This window comes from Drosophila eugracilis, unplaced genomic scaffold (assembly GCF_018153835.1).
Source record: "Drosophila eugracilis isolate 14026-0451.02 unplaced genomic scaffold, ASM1815383v1 contig_1897, whole genome shotgun sequence".
Lineage (NCBI taxonomy): Eukaryota > Metazoa > Arthropoda > Insecta > Diptera > Drosophilidae > Drosophila > Drosophila eugracilis.
In genome coordinates this window covers 2,188,710-2,211,157 of record NW_024572751.1, presented here as the reverse complement: position 1 = coordinate 2,211,157, position 22,448 = coordinate 2,188,710, and the positions used below count along the sequence as shown (strand labels likewise).

General features: G+C 40.3%; 8 protein-coding genes across 9 annotated transcripts; 1 reads left to right on the top strand and 7 right to left on the bottom strand.

Annotated features, from left to right (window-relative positions):
* Window positions 1–1,218: 1,218 nt before the first annotated feature.
* On the bottom strand, window positions 1,219–2,601 carry LOC108113161 (tRNA:m(4)X modification enzyme TRM13 homolog). Its single transcript, XM_017223679.2, has one exon. The coding sequence runs from the start codon at window positions 2,553–2,555 to the stop codon at window positions 1,224–1,226; it is 1,332 nt and encodes a 443-aa protein (XP_017079168.1). The 5' UTR covers window positions 2,556–2,601; the 3' UTR covers window positions 1,219–1,223.
* A 222-nt stretch (window positions 2,602–2,823) lies between these two features.
* LOC108113235 (probable small nuclear ribonucleoprotein Sm D2) lies at window positions 2,824–3,539 on the top strand. Its single transcript, XM_017223781.2, has 2 exons — window positions 2,824–2,971; window positions 3,102–3,539. Coding segments are annotated over exons 1-2 (360 nt in total). The 5' UTR covers window positions 2,824–2,969; the 3' UTR covers window positions 3,460–3,539.
* Window positions 3,540–3,597: 58 nt separating this feature from the next.
* Window positions 3,598–4,729, bottom strand: LOC108113204 (protein D2). The gene is given in 3 exon segments (XM_017223741.2): window positions 3,598–3,922; window positions 3,924–4,166; window positions 4,491–4,729. Coding segments are annotated over 3 exon segments (609 nt in total). The 5' UTR covers window positions 4,620–4,729; the 3' UTR covers window positions 3,598–3,685.
* A 1,299-nt stretch (window positions 4,730–6,028) lies between these two features.
* LOC108113214 (protein D2) lies at window positions 6,029–6,824 on the bottom strand. Its single transcript, XM_017223752.2, has 2 exons — window positions 6,684–6,824; window positions 6,029–6,627 (listed from the first exon to the last, which is right to left on the bottom strand). Exons 1-2 carry the CDS (start codon window positions 6,762–6,764, stop codon window positions 6,145–6,147), a joined length of 564 nt encoding a protein of 187 aa, XP_017079241.1. The 5' UTR covers window positions 6,765–6,824; the 3' UTR covers window positions 6,029–6,144.
* Window positions 6,825–7,322: 498 nt separating this feature from the next.
* On the bottom strand, window positions 7,323–8,181 carry LOC108113180 (putative odorant-binding protein A5). Its single transcript, XM_017223704.2, has 2 exons — window positions 7,987–8,181; window positions 7,323–7,903 (listed from the first exon to the last, which is right to left on the bottom strand). Exons 1-2 carry the CDS (start codon window positions 8,155–8,157, stop codon window positions 7,403–7,405), a joined length of 672 nt encoding a protein of 223 aa, XP_017079193.1. The 5' UTR covers window positions 8,158–8,181; the 3' UTR covers window positions 7,323–7,402.
* Window positions 8,182–8,714: 533 nt separating this feature from the next.
* On the bottom strand, window positions 8,715–10,038 carry LOC108113171. Its single transcript, XM_017223691.2, has 2 exons — window positions 9,539–10,038; window positions 8,715–9,481 (listed from the first exon to the last, which is right to left on the bottom strand). Exons 1-2 carry the CDS (start codon window positions 9,936–9,938, stop codon window positions 9,042–9,044), a joined length of 840 nt encoding a protein of 279 aa, XP_017079180.1. The 5' UTR covers window positions 9,939–10,038; the 3' UTR covers window positions 8,715–9,041.
* A 3,106-nt stretch (window positions 10,039–13,144) lies between these two features.
* LOC108105543 lies at window positions 13,145–14,956 on the bottom strand. Of its 2 annotated transcripts, none has more exons than XM_017212175.2 (4): window positions 14,667–14,956; window positions 14,190–14,439; window positions 13,899–14,080; window positions 13,145–13,550 (listed from the first exon to the last, which is right to left on the bottom strand). In XM_017212175.2, the coding sequence occupies exons 1-4, from the start codon at window positions 14,868–14,870 to the stop codon at window positions 13,410–13,412; spliced, it is 777 nt and encodes a 258-aa protein (XP_017067664.1). In that variant the 5' UTR covers window positions 14,871–14,956; the 3' UTR covers window positions 13,145–13,409. The 2 variants fall into 2 exon arrangements, with proteins under 2 accessions (XP_017067664.1, XP_017067663.1); XM_017212174.2 differs by having other exon boundaries at window positions 14,163–14,439; window positions 14,667–14,955.
* Window positions 14,957–18,119: 3,163 nt separating this feature from the next.
* Window positions 18,120–19,548, bottom strand: LOC108105544. Its single transcript, XM_017212177.2, is given in 3 exon segments — window positions 18,120–18,741; window positions 19,027–19,312; window positions 19,314–19,548. Coding segments are annotated over 3 exon segments (909 nt in total). The 5' UTR covers window positions 19,470–19,548; the 3' UTR covers window positions 18,120–18,274.
* Window positions 19,549–22,448: the final 2,900 nt, after the last annotated feature.

Sequence of the window (22,448 nt, the reverse complement as noted above, 5' to 3'; positions counted from 1 at the left end):
TTACACCAAGAGAAACTTTGAGGTTTTAATATCAAAACTAAAATATTTATCTCAGTTAGAAAATGTTTAACAATTGATTACTTTTTCATAATTATGGTGCTTTTCTATGATTTCTACGAAGAATTTAAATTGGGCTTAAACTAACTGGGAGTTGAAAGGGGAAGGCAGTTTCAGATTCGCGTTCATAGACATTTTCTCAAGTGTAGGACTGCATTGTGCCAAAGCGTGAATTGAGGATTTTTGTTTGTCCGAGACGTCCTGGAAGGGGGCGTGGTGCGTCAAAAGTGACAATCATCTACTGCTATTCGGGAGCGTGTTAACAATTTGTAAACAATTATTGTTTTGCTCTGTGATTGGACGCCCGCTTGGCACTCGAGATGTCCGCGTTGAGGTCGTTTTCCACTGACATTTGGGGTAAACATAAGAATACCAGGTTCATATTCCACCACGGACAGACGGACATCGCTTAATCGATGGCTCTATAGGGTCGGGAACGCTTCCTTCTACTCGTTACATACTTTTTAACATATCTAGTATACCCTCTTAGTCTACCAATAACGGGTATTAATTATTTTTAAATACATTTACAAATCTTTCAAATTTAAACGGAACGCCCTCAGAACGGCAGTGTTTTCAACGTCAGTTACTTTTTCAAACGAAAGGTGGCGTTAGTAAAATTGATTAATTAAATATAAATGGAAGCAGATGCTAGGAAGCTTATTTATATTCTATCTATCAATTAAACAAACTTTTTTGAATTCATTAACATTGACTAACCTGCAAAGGAAAAATTACTATACTGGGACAAAATTTGGTCTAATTTTTGGCCTTATTTTTAAACGAGTTTCAAAATATACTAATATAGTATAATAGCATCACGGACTTGAAAATAATGGTCAATTTCAGCGTTGATATCGTTAACATAACCTATCCTGAAAGGCGATATAATTTCGAATTTCTTCTCTCTGTGTTGGAGAAATCGATAACTGAGTCCCTGGTCAAAAATAAGAAGATTTACTTTAATTAGAATTGAACTTAAAACGTGCCACTACCAACATTGAAATTGGCCCTATACGACTCTACCTATAATTAAAAAATTATAGCGATCATACATCATTCATGTAAGTAAAAAGTATCACCCATTTTCCGAACTCCTTTAAATCAATTTAAAGTTGACTGATTTAATATTTAATTATTCAGTTAAAAAATTCTTTGAACTAATGTTAACTGCATTTATTTTGACCTTCGTTTTTCGAGATGTATGGTCTGGCAACCAGGACTACGTTTTCCAGAGTCACATCCCTCGTAACGTAAAACTTTAGCTCTGCTTGGTATCCGTGCGATCGCAGGTGCTCTAGTCGTCCGTAGTCTAAAACCCGCTTGCACTGCTGACCAATTTTTTCCCTCTCTTCGCGACTTAGTCGCTGGGTATTCGTCTCCGTGGGTTGGTTGTCCGACTGTTCCATAGCCTTGCGACGCTCACGACTTAAGCCTGTGCCACAAACGGCCCAACTGACCATTTTAGTTAGGATAGCGAACTCCCGAGGTCCAATCCCAGATTGTTGCAGGAACGATCGTCCTACATAAGAGCGCCAGGAGCAGCGATGATGGCAGCATAGGGCGATGAGCACGTAGTCCGTTCCGGCAACTCCATCATCTAACATACATCTCAGTGTTAAATCTGTTGCTGCTCCACAGAGATGCTTCGAAATAGCAACCGTTCGTTGAGTTTTATTCAGCTCTGGCAAAGCGTTGAGCTTTAGATCGGCGATATCCGCCCGGATACGCTGCACCAGCTCCTTATTGGTTACCTTATTGTCCTTTTTGTGACGAAGGGACATCCGGTCGATGAGGATTACCTGGGAGTGAGTTAATTGCTGAGTCTCCAAAACGGTGGCTAAGTAATAGGCTAGTTGTCCCTTTCCGGCACCGAACTCCACATAGCTCGTGTGATCCGTGAACTGTTGGTCTTTCTCCAAGATTCCCAGCAAGCTGGAGGCTTGGGCAAGCTGGCGTAGAGTTTCTTGTCCGTAATCCTTGCGATTCAATTCTTCCTTGAGGGATTCATGCTCTAACTGCATTTCCTTTATGCTTAAATTAATGTGCTTGTCATACAGATCTTTTACTTTGCCGATCACACCGTAAAATTCTTCATCCGTCAGCTCATGTAGCTTTATTTGGTTAAGTTTCTCCAGGTCTTCGAGTGGTTCTTCCAAATCTTCTCCTGAATTAACTCCTTTTACAATGTAAGGCAGTGAGCTTTCCTGATCTCGTGCATTGCAAATGGTCAAGTGTTTAGCTAGTTTTTTTTTGAAGACGGTATGTTTTGGATCCAGCGGGCAGGAAATACGTTCTTGGAAGGAATCTTTGCCAGATTTGTCATCTGATATCGTTGGGGCAACTGTGGGTGGGGCATGGGCGCCGCAAAACAAGCTACCCTTGTTAGCCGTCATCTTGCAGCGGCGCTTCTTCCGTGGCACCCAGTAAGAGCAGGTGGTGGTCTTATGTGCTTCTTCTTTGTCTGCATCAGTCATCTTCTGTTTCTTGGGTTCCATTCGTTACGTTTTTCGAAATGAATTTCTCCCAATTCGCAACTCGTGCGCGTCAGTATGACCAAGACTTGGCGAAAAAATAATACCATTGTTATTGGTTGACAAAACTTCCCAAAATGGGTTTTTCCGCCGCGTAATTTGAACTTTTATTTTGTATTGATTAGAATTATAAAAAGTATAGAGTAAGTAATCGTGTAATCTCGCAAATCTAAAATCTTCGAAAATAATCGCAATCAAATATTTAAGCGATAGTTAAGTTCGAAAACGAGGTTTTATTGCATTCGCCGTCTGGTAACACTGCAAAATAAAGAAGCCGCTTTATAATTTTTTTTGTCGAAAATAAACGCAAAATAACAACTGAAAGGCTTAATAAAAAGATTGTCCACTGCATTTAACCAACCATAACTACGATCCGCCATGTAAGTATTGTAAAAGTGATGGGCAACCAATCGGTAATGGGAATACGGCTTGAAACATGTGCGCCGGCATTTTGGATTGTAGGTTGGACACTCGTATTGCAATTTTGTGATTTAAATGTTTCTTTTGCAGGGCTCTTGTGAAACCTAAATCTGAACTGACTCCAGAGGAGCTGGCGCGCCAGGAGGAGGAGGAGTTCAACACAGGGCCGCTGTCCGTGCTCACACAATCCGTGAAGAACAACACCCAGGTCCTCATCAACTGCCGCAACAACAAGAAGCTTCTGGGGAGAGTAAAGGCCTTCGACCGCCACTGCAACATGGTCCTGGAAAACGTGAAGGAGATGTGGACGGAGCTGCCGCGCACAGGAAAGGGCAAGAAGAAGGTGAAGCCCGTGAACAAAGATCGCTTTATATCTAAGATGTTCCTTCGCGGCGACTCCGTCATTCTGGTACTCAGAAATCCCCTAGCCACGGCGGCCGGGAAATAGTCTACCTTAGCAATAACGTTCAGTATAATTACCACCAATTGCAGTCAATAAATCCACAATTCGATTACTTTTGTCAAGAACATCCAGCCTTTGGATCTAAATGGAGTGTAAGTTTGAGTTTTCATCCCGAAAAAAAGCTTTTTATGTATAAAAGTAATTTATTTATATTCTGATGTAGTTATTAATGGATTGGTAATCCGTATAAAATTTCAAAAAAAAAACCAGATTAATTTTCCGAAAGTTGTTTGTGCAGTTTAGGCACATGGTCGTCATATTGGGCTTGGTAGAAGGTTCCAGCTATAGGATTGCCCAGTTGATACTTTTTGGCAAACTTGGCGGCACTGAATTTTGGTCGATCCTTACGGGATTTGTTACTTACGCGATCCTCATCGAACTCAAGTTTACCAGACTGTTTGTACAGCAAGAAGACATAGCGATGGAGTCCCGTTCCTTGTGGTGGACCCGGAGCCAATATATTCGGCGATCGCCTCACCGCTGGACAAGTCATTGCCGGCGATGTTGACCAGCACCCAGTGCTTGAACTCACGGAACTTGGGTTCTGCACGGCTGGGTGCATCGGGATCGGTCATGATGAGTGTATAGTATTCCCCAGGCTGGGCTTCCCACTCCACGTTCGGCTGATCCTTAACCTGCGTGGGCGTAAGCTCCACTCCATCTTTGGCTACAAGGTTGTTGCTGTACGTGACCTTTGATCAGAGAGAATTTTAAGGTATATCAGTTAGTAGCAATTTAAATGGTGTTTCACGGTTGTGGTTTTTGCATTGCTGGCTTCTATATGAATTTTAATTCCGAATGAAGTTTATATACATATATTTAATAAACAATTCCGGCTTGTACCTCCAAACAAAGTTGAAACACTTTTATAAGACTGAACTATCCTTATAGAAACAACGACTTTTAACATCTGCCTAAAAAAGAGGCATCATTGTCAAGGGGGGATTTCCAAATTTCGACACAAATTTAACACTTCTTATGTAACGTAAGATACTTGTATAGTTTTATAAACCCACCTTTAATAACTGGTTTGGTGGCTCTGGAATGACATCGGGAACCACCTGATGCGAAGTGAAAACTTCCTCCACGGTGCCAGCTTGGACGGCCAGCAGGCAGCTAATCAATGTTAATGAAAACAAAAGCATCTTTCTTTCAGAAACTATTCCGTAGACGATAAGAACTTTAGCAAACTCCGAAGTAATAAAGATCTGGTCTGCTCTGGAACAAGGTCTGTCAGCAACTGAAACCAGTTTGCCGTGATGCCATACTTTAAAAGCGAAGCTGAAAGCTTTTTGTTTTATAAAGCATTTGAAAAAACATTCTCAGCACACTAATTAACGATGACTTTGATATCTTTGTTTAAAGCTAGGCTTCACAGAAAATGAATGCAATCAGCTGCAAATTCTAAAAAAAAATTTGTGATTCTGTGATTAATTATACTAATTGCTGGTTAAAAATAGGTAACTGACATTCAAATTAAAATGTTATGGTATAATTATACCCGTTACTCGTAGAGTAAAAGGGTATACTAGATTCGTTAAAAGAGTAACAGATAGAAGGCTTGCACCCAAAAGTATATATCTTGATCAGGATCAATAGCGAAGTCGATTGAGCCATGTCCGTCGTCCGTCCGTCCGCCGTCCGTCCGTCCGCCGTCCGTCCGCCGCCGGAACGCGAGATCTCAGGAACTATAGCAGATACAAAGCTGAGATAAGCAGAAGATTCTTGAGGTCCCGGACAGCGCAAGTTTATTACAGCATCCTGCCAGCCCACTCAACGCCCACAAATCGCAAAAACTAAAATTCGAAATCTCAGGAACTATTGCAGTTAGAAAGTTGAAATCAAAAGTATAATCTTTAGATGCAGCGCATCTTATAGTGGTACTACTATCCGGCCACACCCCACCCATACGCCCACAAGGCTCAAAGACGGTTTTCGGATTTTCTAGAAAGCTAATATCTCGGTAACTATAAGAGATAGAAAGTTCGGATCAAGCATGTATGTTTCTATAATGCTCCCAATGCGAATTGTTTTTTTCCAATCTCGCCACGCCCACTCGAACGCCCACAAAACCCGAAAAACCAAAAATGCAAAAATCTCGAAAACTATAAAAGCTACACAATTTTGCTTAAGAACACGTATTTAGGAGATGCCTCTGCAACTTGCCACGAAGTTGCATCCGGCCACGCCCACTCTAACGCCCACAAACCGCGGAAAACTGGAGTCTATAATATTATTATGAATGCCTTCGTTTGACCTTGTGTAACTTATTTTTGTTAATATCTATCGACTTACAAAAGATTTTTCAAATCGGAACATTATTTCGCTATTTATGAAGAAATTAAGGTTATAAGGCTCCACATGGGCAGTGACGTCACTATAAGCATACTCAACATACTTCCTCTGACAATAGGTGGCGCCTTGTGAATTTCCACTAGCAAAATTTATATTTTAAAATTGTGTAAAACAGTAACGGGTATCTTATAGTCGCGGCACTCGACTATAGCGTTTCCTCTTGTTTTATTAATTAATTTAATAATAAACCATAAATTCATTTTAAGAGCAAGGTTTCCACATATATTATGATTTTAATCAGTTAACAATGATCGTAGTTATCGAAACAAATTATTTTTGAAACTCGAAACCGAATTCTGAAACACCCCATGCAACCTATTTTTTCCCAGAGAGCTGCTTGTATAGCTTGGGAACGTATTCGTCCCACTGTGCCTGGAAAAAGTTACCAGCGATTGGATCTCCCAGCTTATACTTGCTCATGAACTTGATGGTGCTGAAATTGGCTCGCTTGTCACCGCTCGTCTTCGGGATTTTGGGCTCGCTGCACGTGAGCTTTTGGGGCTGCTTGTAGACCAAGAATACGTAGCGATGGAGGCCAGTGCCCTGCGGTGGTCCTGAACCCACATAGGCGGTCAAAACCATGCCGCTCTCCACTTGATTGCCTGGAATATTGACTACCAGCCAGTGATGCCACTCTCGGTACTTAGGATCCTTGCGACTAGGTGCGTCTGGATCGGTAAGGATTAATGTGTACAGGGCGTTTGGATCCGCATCCCATTCTACTTTTGGAGGATTCTGCACCTGGGTGGGAGTCAATTCCTCGCCCATATCCACCACCTGGCCACCGCTGTATGTTACCTGGGGACAAAAAATTGTGGCACGCAAAATTTTTAAGGATACGTAAATTCGCTTACCTTAAGCAAATTGGTGGGACACGTTTTCAAGATATCCGGCACGATCTTATGCTTAGAAAAACACACAGCGGCCTCGGACATTTTCGGCTAAGTAATGATTTTGCTCAAATTTGGGGTGACAGAAAGTTACTTTTGAAATTGAAAGCTAGATCAGTAGCGACTTTTTTCTCAAATATATCTTAGTGTTGGAATTTTTAAAACATTTATGACCTTAAGGGGTGCACATGAATGAAAAGCAAAGTGTCTTCAAAAGATAAAAGGTAACCTTTAATGAAGTAATTATTAAAGAAAAGTTATATTATCTTATAAATCTTTAATGAATTTTCATGAGCTATGCTTTCACTATGATGCAACAATGTTTTAGTCCGATAAAAAATTATCTTTTCTCAGAAATATAATGATAATAATCTGTGTTTATACTATTTCCGTCTGAGAGTCATTGCAATCGGAAAGTGGATGAAATAAAACAGGAAGCTTAAATTACAAACTTATTTTCCAAGAGCCTTAAGTTTCCCCTTATATAAGGAAAATAATGCTCTGACAGTTTGATATAATAGTACTTATTAAAACGAAATGTCTTTTTTACATCATACAACCATATTAAGTAAGAGTTTAAAATCATCGTCGAATTTGTATCAATTTTGATCCGCTGATTTAAAGTTTATTTTTATGCATTTTTAAACGTTAATACAAGATTTAAAATTCTTAAAACTAAAAACCTAGGGATACATGGTATGACGAGCACTGTGGGAGATTACCTTTATAAGAGCTGGGACATCGGGACTCCAGCTGGATGTGAAGAAGTTTCCAGCTACTGGATAACCAAGTTTATATTTCTTAGCAAAGAGTTTGGTATGGAATTTACTACGTCCTTTAGCTGAGTGCTTGGGCAGTTTTGGGAAGTCAAACTTGGTGTAGTCCCTCTGCTTGTAGAGTAGGAAGATGAGCCGATGGGTTCCGGTGCCCTTCAAAGGAGTGGCGCCCATGTATCCCACTCGTACATCGCCAAGGTCAAGTCGATTGCCAGGAATGTTCAGCACCATCCAGTGGAGGAACTCCCGGTGCGTAGGCGTTAACACGTTTGGCACATCCGGATCTACCATCAGTAGGGTATAGTAGTTTTCCGGCTCTGATGGCCATCTTAAGGCTGGTTCATCGCGGACTTGCATGGGATGTAGCAACTTTCCACAGTGGGCTGGCACATGGCCATGGTATGTTACCTTTGGTGGAAATAAGAGGAACATTCTTTTAATTATAAGCTAACCACAATTTTAAAAAACAATTTCAAATAGATACTACTCACATTAAGGAACTCCTGGGGTCCTATATGGATTACATCTGGTATTACATCCATGGTCCTCATGAACTTACTTACTTCCGTGTCCGACTGATGATCTATCGTACTCCTGGTGTATTTCTGGCACAAGGCTGGACCAAATCTCACGAACAGTAGAATCCATATAGTGGCCAACATTGTGAAGGAAGTCTTTTACTGACTTCAAAGCCGAGACTTGCTGGCCTTAAATACTTTGGCCATTATACAGATGGTTTCTACCAGGCCAATTAACCAAGAAACAGCTGGCAGTAAGTTTAGGTAATCTGCAATTCGATGCTCCCCTAAAACATCATAAAACAAACTGTCGTGCCGCCGGGCAATTAGTAATCCACTCCCACCACCCACATCTATTGCGTGTTGACGGGTTCTGAGAACATGCAATGTAATATCAGTTAGTACCTCGTTTACTTGACAGACTATTAAGCTAAGTGCCGCTGGCTCGTTCACATGCAAATTCAGAGCACATTGTTTTATTATATTTCTGTAAAAATTTAACGCATTTACGATTTTGGTTTTGAAGATCGAGAAAATGTATCCAACTTTTTTGGTTATGTGAAAAATTGTTAAAGTACATGCGTTTTCTAAGGTTATGATTCGTGTTTAAATTTCCCCAAAAAGAAACCCTTGGAACTTAAATAAATTTATTTACCCCAAAATACCCATATTATTACCCAAAATCAATCATTTTTTTAATTGTTTTAAAGTTTTGCATTTTTAATAAATTAAATAAATATTAATTCAATTCAGTTTGATTTTTGGTCGATTTGTGACGAAGTGAAAGGGGCAAAAGGACGAAGAGTCAGTGAAAAAGAAAATGGTATGAAGAAGGAAAATCAGGCTAAGTGGGGGAGTGGTTACAGCTGAAGAATGGCTAAAACTCTCGCGTGCTTAACCCTTTACGACTACAATTATGGCCTGGGCAGGTTCCGGTTCCATTTGGTCTGTGTGATCCGCAGTGATCCCTCCTAGAAAGGATCAGCAATATCCTTCGTATGTACAATGGGACGAATGTTTTTCCCTTTTTAAGAGGATGAGCTGTAGCTGGACGAAGAGCCCGAAGATCCCGAAGAGGATCCAGAGGAGTAGGACGACGAGCTGCTGGGATGGTATGAGCTGTAGGCCAAGTTCTGCGAGTCCCAACGGGCATAGGGACCTCCGCTCATGGGCTCCCAGCTGCTGGGATCGTAGGAAGAGGCGGTGGTGCTGGGCACTCCGTATTCACTGGCCGGAACTGGAGCTGGCATGGGCACCATGTTCATCTTCATGCCTCCCAACTTCTGGATAAGGTTGTAGATCAGGAAACCAAGCACCAGCTTGATGGCAATCTTGGACAGAATCAGAGCCTTGGTGGCCTTCAGACCGATCAGAGCCAGCAGGATGGGCATGATAACCTTCAGCTTGAATTTCATCAGCAGCAACAGAGGCAGGAACAGCTTGTCCTTGTTCTTCTTCTCAGCGCGACCTGAAAGATTTTCTAGAATAAGCATGTTTTTGGGATGACTTTCCCATGTCTACAGACCCTCATCCTTGGGCAACTCCAGATCGAAACCACGATCCGAGCGATAGGTCATCACGGAGCCAGCGAAGAAGGTCTGTGGCAGCTGCAACCTCATCTCGTTGGTGTTCAGAATGCGACCCAGACGATCCACAATGACCTTGTCGATGACATCGTCGCTCAAGGCGCGACCGCTGACCTCCTCCTCCTCCACATTGGCCACCGTGTCCAGAAAGCCGAGCACCTTCTCCTTCAGGCAATGCATGGCATTGGCATGGAAGCACTTATCCACAATGGTCGAGATCAGCTCGTCGGAGCTGTGTATACGCGGGGTCACCGCATTCTCGATGGCTGCCCCGGACACGGAGGCCACCAGCAGGAGCGCACAACCGAACGCGAACAAGGACGAGAAACGGAAAGCCATTGTGTCTCCAATTATTTACAATAAAATATATATATATTTAACACTACCAGAGCGCGTAGTGTTCACTGTGGAGTCGATGCGGCGACAATGTTGGATGATTTGCCGATTGGCTCCGGTTTTATACTGCCGCTCCCCGAGAGCGCCAAAGAGACCCGTGATGGCTTTTTGGAGTGCACAATTCGGTTTTTGGACAGCCCAACGCAGCGAGTGACGAGCAACGAAAGTCGAGCCACGGGCCAAGTCCGCGGAAAGCATGTGTCCAAAAGTTTTTCACAAAAAAAAAAAAAAAAAAATCGAAAAGAAAAGAAAACAAGAACGCTGCGGGGGAGTGTCACGAATATTAAATACCCGTTTTCTAAACTCGAAGATAAGAGTAAATTTCATATTGCTGGGCTTCTTTGAACTAACCAAGCAGGACAAAGATAATGTTTAGCTATTAAAGTTAATATCTTAACTTCAAAACCTAATAACAAAGATTCACGAAATGGATCTCAGATTCTATTCTATATTAGGGACTTTTCTTTTGAAGGTTCATAAACATTGTTGCATATCGCATATCTGAGATATTAAGAAAAGTTAAACGTTTGCATTCATTACGATTCTGGAAATATGTTTGTCACTAGGAAAATAATAAAAGTTCAAAGAAAACATCTTCATATATTATTTATTATTATAAATCAGTGATCTTTCGTACAAGGACCTTAACATATTACCCATGTTTATAAACATTAGAACCTTGTAAGCCCATTTACTATATACTCTTCTAATACCCATTCTTGAAACAGTAGCCTCTACTCCTCTGCTAACTGGGTTGCCCCTCAAGCTTTCTCGCTTTCCATATTGGCCTCAGACACCTAGCCTAACCCACCTAGCCCTCCCACCAGCCAAAGTTGCATTATTGACGCCCCGATGGAAATAACTTTTGTTGGCCAATTAGTATGCAGGCCCATTACTCTTACGCGACTGTCCACAAGAAAGCCAAATCGAAGACACGTACATACTTCGGCGTATTGTGTCAAATTTCGATACAAGAAATCAGTACGGAACTCGACTACCATTTGGTATTGACTCCTCACTGGATTTGATATGTTTTTTGTAGGCGGAACTGATGTTTCGATTTCGCAGCGGATTCAATTATTATTTTGTTTGCTTTTCCTCAGATTACGAAATAGATTTTCGTTTTTATTTGTGCCACATATATTTGGGTGACACACTTTTTATTAATTTACATAAAAGGGAGTTCCTCCCTAAGCTTGTTTCTCATTTTTGATTAATTAGCTCTTCGATCTGATCATTAAATAAGTTATTTTTGAGTTAAATAAGTCAAGTATTTATGCTGAAATTCTCTAAGAGTTGGAAAGTAATAAAGGAGTTAATAAGGAATGACTTAATCCTTAAAACTTAAAAAAAATATTTCTTAATTTTAGTCTAGTAACTTTAGCAGTACTTAAACAGTTGCGAATATTCCAAAAATGTAAATCTTTGAATGTACATGCAATACTTTATATTAAGCTTATCAAGTTAAGTAAGTTAAGTTTAAGATTCCATAAAAAGAAATCGGCTGTTTTTCAGTTTAAAAAACAAAAATTCTAACTTCAAAAACAACACTTTTTTGGAAACATCGAAGTATTACCTAATCTACCATATTTCCTTTGGCTGCCCATATCATTGATCATAGATTACCTAATGGTCAGTTTAAATAATTCAAAAGGTGTCTCTGGCTGTTTATACCAACCGACATGTTATTTTTATGTGTAACACTCGTATCCTACGATAAAAGAAATTGGACAATGGACAGCTTAATGATTATTTCACTAGCGCCACACTTTTGCTCGGATCGTGCCAAAAAAAGGTCCAATAAATTTCCATAAGCTCGTGTCTTGGCCTCAACTCGATGCTGATGATGATGATGATGATGATGTGGTATGTGGTGTGGAGTGCTGACAAAAACAGCGTCCATGCCAAGCGATTATGAAAGCTCCAGCACCTGTCGAGGTGTGCACCCGTGTACCTGGCTCTCAGGAATCTCTGGTTCATTCGCCTGATAAATTGGCTTAAATTCTGTGAAAATTGCCAACAGCGAGAGGCCAGTGCCCGAAAATGCCTTTATTATGCCAATTTTCACACTTTGTTGGCTTCCAGAACACGCATGCATCGGAAATTGATGCTTGACCCTCGCAAATCATTCAATTTTGAACCTCTGAAATGTATGCATATCATCACAGCCATAAAGTGAAAATAAAATAAACAAAATTTATTTAGGAATCATTAAGAAAAAAATCGAATTGTTCCAGGAAAAGAGTTTTAGTTAGGAGTTGCCGTATTAAAGGTTTAACATTTTATTTTTATTTTGAGTATTAAGTTAGTTATTTTTATGTCCAAAAGATCAAAAGGATAATGAATATTTCATAATTTTTAATTACTTTTTAACCCGCTTTAAGGCTCATCAATTTTATACATATTGAAAAAGTGCTTTATTTTTATTTAAGGACCAAGGACCTTTAACACAGCTGTTAAAATTCGTGGAAATCACAGAGGTCGTCCCTTTCGGCCCATTTTTTTGCAAATTCCAGCAAAGACCTTCTTGGTGCATCTGAGCGTAATCAAAGCTGAGGCTGGCTTTCATGACAGGGATTTATTTGTGAGATTTCATTTTCCATTTGGGCCACCCATCGATTTTGGCCTACTGCGAAATATTATGCCTCAGTGAGCGGCATTCAGGCCAGAAAATGTCCCTGATCTATTGACTCGGGCGGACCGAGAATATAGAAAGACTTTCACTTTTAGACGCCCGACTCGACTTTCGCACAAGTGAAAAGAGGAAATTTAAATTTTTAAATTATGTGCAGTTAATCAATTTAATCGACTCCTCTGCCAGCCGGGCCTCGAAAGCGACTTGAGCGGAATATTTAATTGGATTTGCTGCCGAGGGTCGGCGTTAGCTGTGGATTAAATTTGGCTAATTAGGACACAATTGCTGGGCCTGCGATGGCTTATACATATTGTATGCCAAGTGAAATTGGCCGAGACTCTGAGAACACTGCCAAGGGGGTTAGAAACGTTAATTAGGCCTGCTAGCTTGGGCATTCAATCGGTGCGGTTTTAGCCACAGGCTGTTTTTGGCCAAAAACAGTATTGAGTTTAATCTTTGATCTGGACTTAGATGTTGTTGACCTCCGCCAAATTCCTTCAATGAGTGGAATCGATTTTTAGCATATTCAAGGCATTTATTTTGCTACTTTATTTTGGTGCTTTGCTTCTCTGTTCTCTTAATCTCTTGTTTTCAATAAATAGTTAATAAATATTATAAATAAAGTCTAAATGAAACGAGCAGCGCAGGCTAAATGCTAAAGGGGCCAAAAGCCACAACATATTTCTAACAATTAACAAATGATTTTGTGTTTTTGTGACCACTTGTTGGCTTTTAGCTGCTCTGCTCCACTTGGTCTGTGGGGGATTCATCTTTGTTGTTTAGGCATAGGCCTGGTAGGCCAGGGGTTGGGCCAACTTCTGGGGCTGCTCAACGACGGGAACGGGGACAGCTCCGAAGGTGCGACCATCCCAAGGTCCATGGGCAGTGATGTGCGCGGTGTGATGATGATCATGGGCGATCTAATAGGCAAACAAATAATAGTTAATATATATAAAATCTGATATTGTCCTTAAAGTTATAGTAAATATATTAAATAGTAGTGTTGGTTGGGTAGTCAGTTTTGTGGTTTGGTTGGGAAGCGGGAGAGTGTGGGCGAGGATTCTGGCTCGACTTACCCTGCTGCTGCCGCCCTCTCGACTTCTTATACATACATTTGAAACTTAATAGAAATAAAGCTCGCCTCGAACTTCGAACTCCTCGACCCAACATCAACATCATCCCAACACACAAAACGCTGACTAATTACCACATCCAGCGAATGCCTGGAAGACAATTGGAGATGGTTTTTAATATCAAGGCCGGCTTACCTTTTTGCACAATTGGAAAATGGCCAAACCAACCGAGACAATGAAGGAGAAGAAGCCCAGAGCCAGGGCGTTGAAGGCCTTGATCTTCAGGATGCCAATGGCCATGGGGATCACGGTTATGGCCTTCAGCAGGATGAGAACCAGGATGGGCATGGCCAGCTTGCGGAGACGGTGCTTCTTTCCTGTAATATTGAATAGAAGGTTATAGATTAGAAGATGCTAACTATTAGAAATGGCAACAAGGCATGCGGAAAGTGAACCCACCCTTCTTGAAGATGTTGCCCTTCTTACCCCTGGCTTCGACATCGGTTCCCTCATCGGTTTCGTCGTCGTTCAGCTGGAGGTTAAGGCTCAGCTGGTTGTTAACCAGGTTGCGGGCCGAGACGGTGACCTTGGCATCGGCCAAGGGCAAGTCCATGCTGACATCGTGTCCGCGGATGTAGTTCTCAACGGCATCCATGAAGCCATCGGCACTGCTGGCACGAGCTTCGCTGATTGGCGTGGTCTTCTGGCCATTGGAATGCACCTTCAGGTTGGAAACCTATTTGGATTGGGGAATTATAAATTATTATTACTTTAATTTTTATTGATTATGATTTAATGAACTTTTTTAAATTGGTTGTATTGTTAAAATCGCTGAAGCAATTAATATTGTGTTTGGCAAATGAGAAAGAATTTCCTCAAAGTATTGTCTTAAATTTGAACTCAATATCAACCTAATTGGAATATTGAAAAATAGGTAGGACTTGTAAATATTTCCAAGCTCACCTGGTAGCTGTCTTTGCTCATCACGTTGTCCACGAACCGCATGGCCCGCTCTTTGATGCAGGCCATCGAATCTTGGCCACTGGCGCACTTGCTGTGCTCCTCGGCGATGAGCCGTTGCAGCTGATCGGTGGAGCCACCGGCCGCCGCCTGTCCCGCTGCCACAAGGGCTGCCACACCAACGATCACAAGGAGCAGTTTGGCCATTTTAGTTTTGGTGTATCTTTTTGGTTCTTCGCTCGCCGATGGTCAACACACAACTCGCCTCTTCGCTGGCACAATGGCGTTTAATAATCGTTTTTCTATTGTTCACGATTTTTATACTCAGTGGATCTTTAACTCGTCCGCCGACGAATGGCCGGGCCAAAAGAAATGGAGAATGGCCGGAGAAGACATGAATGAAGCGAACGGCGACAGAGCCGGTCCAACTTTGTTATTTCTCTGCCTGTGTGCGTGCCGCGGCGCGCCACGTGTCGTATGCTTAATGTGGCTTTATTTCGAACGCGTGCCGGTCGCATCCGAGAGTTTTCTATGTGGGTTGCGGGATGGCTGCACTTGAAAATATTTACTTTTTTCTTGTGTACCAGGGATTTTATACAAGCTGTTGTTTGTTTTTAGGAAAGGGTTTTCCCCTTAAATGTTTTCTTTCTCAGAATTGATTTATATTTGGGAGAGCCAAAAATGGAGTTTTAAGCAAGTTACTTTGTTTTCATCTTGAATATACATTTTTCTTAAATTTTATTAAAGTTTTTAATTAATAGATATTTCGTTCTTATGGTAAAGTTCTGAGTTAAGTTTGAACTATAAAAGGTAGAGCATAGGTAAAAAGAAAAGGTTTACTTTTATTATATTAGTCGTCGTCAGTAAGTCACAAAGAAGGTCTGGCTATCCTGCCATAGATATTTGGGTTTATAGTACATAAGTGAATAATTACTTCTTTTAATCATTTTAAGAAGAATTGAGAATAATTTTGATAGTCATAAGGTTGGCAATAAGTACATAGGATTAAATAAGTTTAACAACTTCATAAACTCCTCTTTTCACAAGCATTCCGAAGTCTTATAGACTTTTGCAGAACATTTTTCCAACATTTTTTGTTAGTGTAGTAACTCCATTCAACAGCCTGCTCTTAGATTATGAAGTGCCATTGATGAAACCCAGATGGGGAGTGAGCTTTGCCATTTGTTGATTGAATTTGGCCACAGCAGTGTTTGCCCTTACATTTGGTAATTAGTTAGTATCTTTGATGCACTGCTATTTACTTAGGCAAAGGGAATACCAGACCTTGATTCATTTGCTGACCCGAAGAAAACTTAAGGCACCCTAATGAGTAAAGACAACTAATTTAAAGAAAATCTGCTGTAAGCAGAATGTTTAACTTTGTTTATGGAAAAGTTCTTGCGAGGCAAAAGGGAATGGAAAGTTGCTGGAAAGTATGAACAGAAAGTTTGTAATAACAATTGTTCTTTTCTCCCATATTCTCCCCCCTTTTTCCCTGTTTGCTTTCAGGCATTAAGCAGGTGTTTCTCCTTGCCCTTTTGCAAACTGAAAATCGATTAGCAGGTCTTTGAAAAGTTTTAATTGGCCATTATGATAAAGATTCCTTTCTGAATTAATAATCATCATCAGTACATAATCGCAGGCAATCTCAGGAACTCGTGTGGTCGTAAACCGTTTATTGGCCACAAGAAACTAGCAATTAATGTATTGCGACACATAATTTTATACCGCCTACTCATGCCAAATTGCGCAAACTAATTACGGCACTCAAATCATAATAATAACAATTATTAATTTGGGAAGGAATATGGAAGCGGCTCAATGGACTCGGCTTGGTCGGTGGCCAAATACAGTGACCAGCTACATGTCAATGAAATAGAAAGTGCTTTTCCTTAACGAAAGCGAAAGTGACATGGTCACCAGCTCCTCCCCCACCATTTTGTACATTTAATCCAAGTCCAAGTCATGCGCTGAATTTCGAAATACGGTTGAAATATGAATCTCGTGCATTGATTACGCGTTGTTCGCCATGAAAATTGATTTGATAGCAACTCCGGTGTTTCTCTGCCATTTTTCGGTTTTCAGTTTTCGATTGTGTGGGTTGGAGGTTTGGTCAAAAGTTTCACCATTTCATTGGCGGACAATTTGCCATTCTGGTCGCATTTCTTTTTCAAGCCAATGAAATTGGAATTGGAAAACTTTTTCATATTCCAAATTGTTGCGTAGAAACGATGGCCAAGTGCATGCCGTTAAATATAAATGAAGTGTCGTCGCTCAATGGTGATATTGTTTTTCAATTTCTCGCTTTTTTGCTCGTTTTTTCTTGGCGCCACTGCCATTTTGCATTGTTTCACGCCATCACCATCGACGACATTTTGGGCTATGAGAGAGATGTGTGTTTGCGGCAGCTTTCCAACCCACCTGCTTCAGGTCAGAATTCGGTTTTATTGGTTGGCCGGCCATCGGGAATTGATATGACCGCACACCGCTGGCCATCGATTTTCTCTCTGGGATGGACTGAAAGCCAGCAAGTAGCAAAAGAATGCAATAAATAAATTGTTCCATTTGGCTTTCTAGTTGATTTTTTACCCTGTGGCGTCAAGCAATCGGATCTCCTGAAAGTATGCTAAAAATATAAAACATTTTAAGGCCATTAAAGGAATGTGGTTGAATTTATTTTTAAAAAAATTGCAAAGATTTTGATTCATTCTTGTGATTAAACTCATAGAAAAGGGAATAAAAGACTTGAATTCATGTTTTTATTTACTTTACAGATGAGGAATTTCAGATTAAACTTTATATTGTCTGTGTATTACATTAAGAAAGTGATTCTATGCGTTTTACTTTACTTTTTCTTACTACTTACTTTAAAGGGAAAAATGTTCATAAAATGTAGTTAAATATATATATAAAAAAAACCAAAAATATATTAATCTTATTTAAAAAGTATTAAAGAGTATGTAAGATCAATTTTTCAAGAAAATTCCCTCCTTTTCCATTTTGCTTAAGGCCACATATGTCAAACCTAAAGCCTAAGAACTCCCTTCATCCAGGGTATTCCTAGAACAGCGGAGCCTTTTCCACCTTTTACTATATAAAATGTGTGCATTCCATTAAAGGGGTTTCTTTTTACCTTCTTCAGCAGACTTTCTGAATTTAACATGGCAGTTCGTTGGCAGTTTTATCAGGCACTTTGCCAAGAAGTTGCACTCATTATTCTGTGGTATTCAATTTGCTGGGATCTCCCTGGTAACAAACTTCCCTAAAAGGAAACTCTGCGCATTAGAAAAGTTTTCGGGTTGATTACCCATTTTCTTTTGGGGCTGCAACTCCCACAAAAGACCTCTACTAGGCACATAATTATTGCAGGCTTTTTTGTACTAGAAATATTCCCAGAAAGGAGCACCAAAGCCATTTCCCACTTAGTACCGTTGAAAACACCTGATGGTTGTGTTCTTTTTATGGTTTTTTGCTTTGTACACTTCTCAATAAATAAATAAATAAACAATACGCCGAGAGCCGTGCGTTTCAACTACTTAACTTAGTGCAAAATAAATAAGGTTGCATTTTGGCCGAATTTCGTTAGGGGGTTTTGGTTTCTTGTCTCTGGCTCACTTCTGACCCGCGTAGGCCAAGTCCTGGGCATCCTGCGGCTCCTGCGAGGAGCGAGCCCAGGCATGAGGATCCCAGGCGGGCGAAGGATGCTCCAAATGCTCGATGTGCTCCACGGGCAGATCCACATGGTGATCGATGTGGTGATCCAGGTGATGTGGCACAATGTGCTCGATGTGATGGGGCACCACATGCTCAATGTGATGGGGCACAACATGCTCGATGTGGTGGGGCACCACATGATCCACATGGTGGGGATAGTGCACCACCTCGTAGTTAACGATCTTGGGCTTGGCGATCTTGAAAATGACCAAAGCGCCGGACAGCACCAACGAGAGCAGACCCAAAGTCATGGCCTTCCAGGTCTTCAGGGCAATGAGTCCCAAAGCCAGAGGAACCAGCACGGTGGTCTTCAGTTTCAGACCCAAAAGGAAGGGTAGGATTGCCTTACGGATCATTCCACGTCCTGAAAACAAAAATGTAGAGCTACGTATTAGATTTCTTCATTCATTATTTGTTTCACTTTTTTGGAAATAGTAAGGAAAAAAATCTTTAAATTACAAAATACAGATTCCAAAAAAATATGTTTTTGGGAAATCCTAATCGTAAATTCTTTCAAGTATTACCTTAGATATGTTTGTGACTTTTTTAGGGTACAATCTAAACTATTAAGAAGCTGCCTAATGATATTCAAACTCTAAATCTCTACCAAAAATCATAAATTTCTCTAATTTAATAATTCTTTACGCACCTTCGTTGGCAGCTGCCAGTGGAATCACTCCGCCCTGAGTGAGGGGATTGGCCATGAGGAAATCGGGCACCAGGGAGCGGGCCTCCGAGGTGCGGAAGTACTCCGGAGCCTGGATCCTCAGGGAGTGACTGGCCAGATAGCTGTCGATGTCGTCGAACAGGCGCTCCTCCGGATTTATTGATCGGGACTCGGTCTTCTCCGCAGTACGGACGATGGACAGACGTTCGGTGATGCGCACCTCAGGCTGACGAAGGGCCGCGTTGAACCATTGCAGAGCCTTGGGACGTAACACAGGAAACACTGAGGTCCTTAAGGCAACCATGGTACATGTCCAGGGCCAGTTGGGTGGCTGTTTGCTGGGCAACTTGACCTTCGGTGGGTGCCGAGTGAGCGGCGGAGAGTGCCGCAAGGGCGACTATCAGACAGGCGGCGGTGCTCTTCATCCTTGCGGTGGTGCTTAATCCCCAATACTCTCTATCAGTGGTTCGGTGGTGCGCACGCGTTGGCCACTCAGCGGGTTATGCAAATGTCGCACTGGCATTGCTTGGTTTTTATACGGCGGTACTTTGCTAATTGAATTGCGTATGCCAGGTACGCGCGGAGCTCTGTTTCTCCTCCACCTCTTTGGGCTGCAGCTTTAGCGACCATTTCGCTTTGTTGTCAAAGTCATGGAAAGCGCAAGTTGACCACCTGAGTTTCACCTTTGTGCGCCTACAGTCCTAACTGCTTCTGGCTTCTGATTCTTTACCCATATTATAGTGTATTATTGGGTCAGCCTAACGTTTTATGGACACGCTGTTCTCTTTGGCCGGTGGAATTCATCGCGACGATTTCCCGCATAATACTAGCCATAATATGCCGCACATAATTGAAAGTTATTTGATGGCTTCTTCTGCATGGACGGCCGGGGACTCCGCTCGTAAAATCAAGTGCCCAACAATCCGAGGCGCGTGCCTGGAAACTCAAATTAGAATACGACTCTCCCAGCGCTCGTTTCTTCGCCAGTTGGCCAGGTCGGATCCATTTACCCACGGTAGCCAGTCGATTGCACCTGCTGACCACTGAAGCAGAAAAAATACATTTCGTTCCCTTTTGTGTGGAGAATAGCTTTGATTTCCTCTTTACATATTATTTTTTTCATTTTCAATTTGTATTGAAGATAGCATCAAAGATGATTCAGTTGAAATTCCTTTTATTCATTTCTTGTAATGTGCTTTTGATACGAAGATGTATGTATTTGAGATTTACTCGTTGAAAGGCTTCTTTTTTTAATTGATGTATTCGTATATTCCTGAGTGTTGAATACGAATTGAATTTATTTTAAGATTGAAAAGTAAAAGACTTCTGATAGCAATCCTTCCACCCAATTCCTTTTTCGGTGTAAACAATTCCCTTAATTTGCGCACGCCCTGAAAGCTATTCCCTGTACTTTATTAAGAGTTTCTAAGTACCCAAAAGCTCTACCTTAGGGAAATAACACTAATAAACCTTAAGAATTCTTATATTTAATACGAAATATTCTACTCTTATTTTAAAGATCCCTGAGAAATTGCGGCATCTTTGAAGTTAATATCAAAATCCCATCAACTTAAAATTATTTCTAGTATAAATCGAAAATCTAAATATAAATGTAAATTTATCTAAACATATTTTAATGAATATGCTACAGACATCTAATGCTCAAAGCATCTATTGAGACGAAAAAAGTTGGAATGAAGTTTAAAACTAAAAGGTATCTGAAAAGAAGGTTTAAATAAAAACAATCTTCATTCGTTGAGTTCTATTAAAAAACTGATTTTATTTTTAATAAGTCCCAGCTTAGGTAGCTAACATGTGAATCGACAAATTTTCTTATCTTTAGACCCACGGATTGGCACATGCCGATCGTGGGAAACAGTTCTAAGTGCGATAGAAGATATCTCGGCTACCCCGATCGCACTTTTCTTTAAACCTACTGTTACCGCTCACAGGAGGTCAGATTACATGTCAAGTGTTTTCGTCACCGCGTTGAGGGCGCTGCCAGGCCGTAGCTATTTGGTACAGATACAGATTTTATTACCTAAACATCCGCAGCCTTTACATGTCTAATAGAAACATAGTCCTGTTCGTCTGAACATTCTGCCAAGGGCGGTCAAGATTAGGCGTACATTTTAATTAGTTGCAAACAAAATTAGTGGACTGTATTTATTTAATTCGATATAATTAATCTTGCAACTTACATCTTATAACGGCCGTATTTGCCTTATATTTTTACAATCATTTTTTATCTTGTTTAATTTTTTTAACATAACATATTTCATTTATTTTGACATATAATCTTTACTAATTTTAAACATTTAGTATATTAGTAGGTATAGCTAGGGATTGTAATTGCCTTTCTTATTTTTTATTTTTCTTACAAAATATATAGTTAATATTATTAAAATAATAATTACCAACAGTATCTGATACTCGAATCAGTTTACAGTTTTTTTTCTTGATTTTTAATTGGCATGAGTACATTTTTGTGCTAATGTATTATATATCAGGGTTAACATCAAATTAACATTTAAGTAGAACAGATTTTATAAGAATAATTAAGAAATAAATATTAAATATCGTGTTGAATGGTGAGGAAGCATGGCTCAGCATTTGAGTATTACTTGAATATTCAAAAAATCTTTTTTTATTTATGACATATTTTCAAAAATGTATTAATGTAATGTAATGTTGTGGCTTACAGTTTTCCAGTATATTGATTAAGATGTTGCTAAATCGAAATAAAAACAAATTTATATAAATACAATTTTGGATACATCTGCCATATTTTCCTATCCTCAATTCTGATAATATTATACCCTAGAACGAGTTATTTATTTTTTGGCTTTATGAAAGCAATTTTATTTGTAAAGAACATACTTCTTAATTATATAAATAATTTAATATTTACATGTGTAAGGAGCCGGCTTAAGCCAAATTTCCAATTAAAAGTTGGCCCTAAATAATCGACAAAATCAAGCTCAAAAGAAAACAATAGAATAAATAAAAATAGCCATTTAAATGAAGATCCGTCTCAATGAGCATTTGTGTGTGAATTTAAAAGTGGAACTTGATAAAATCAATAGTCATATCATTGGAATTAATTAACAGCGTTTGGTGCGTGCAACTTGATTTCATTAAAAATTGTTCGAATAGCGGAAATACTTTGGTGGGCCAAAACTGAGCCCAGCCCATGGAAATTATAAGGGCTGAGCAGGGAAGTTCGTGCCGAAGTACTTGGGCTGCTTTGGCATTTAATGAGCTGCCAATTTGGCAATCGGTGTTTTGATGTCAGTGCAGTTGGCTGGGCCACGAATCTTAATGTCTTACTTACGCTTCCGCTCTTTGTTGTAATTTTCCTTGTTTTTCTTCATTTTTTATTTTGTTTTTTGTTTGGGCCATAA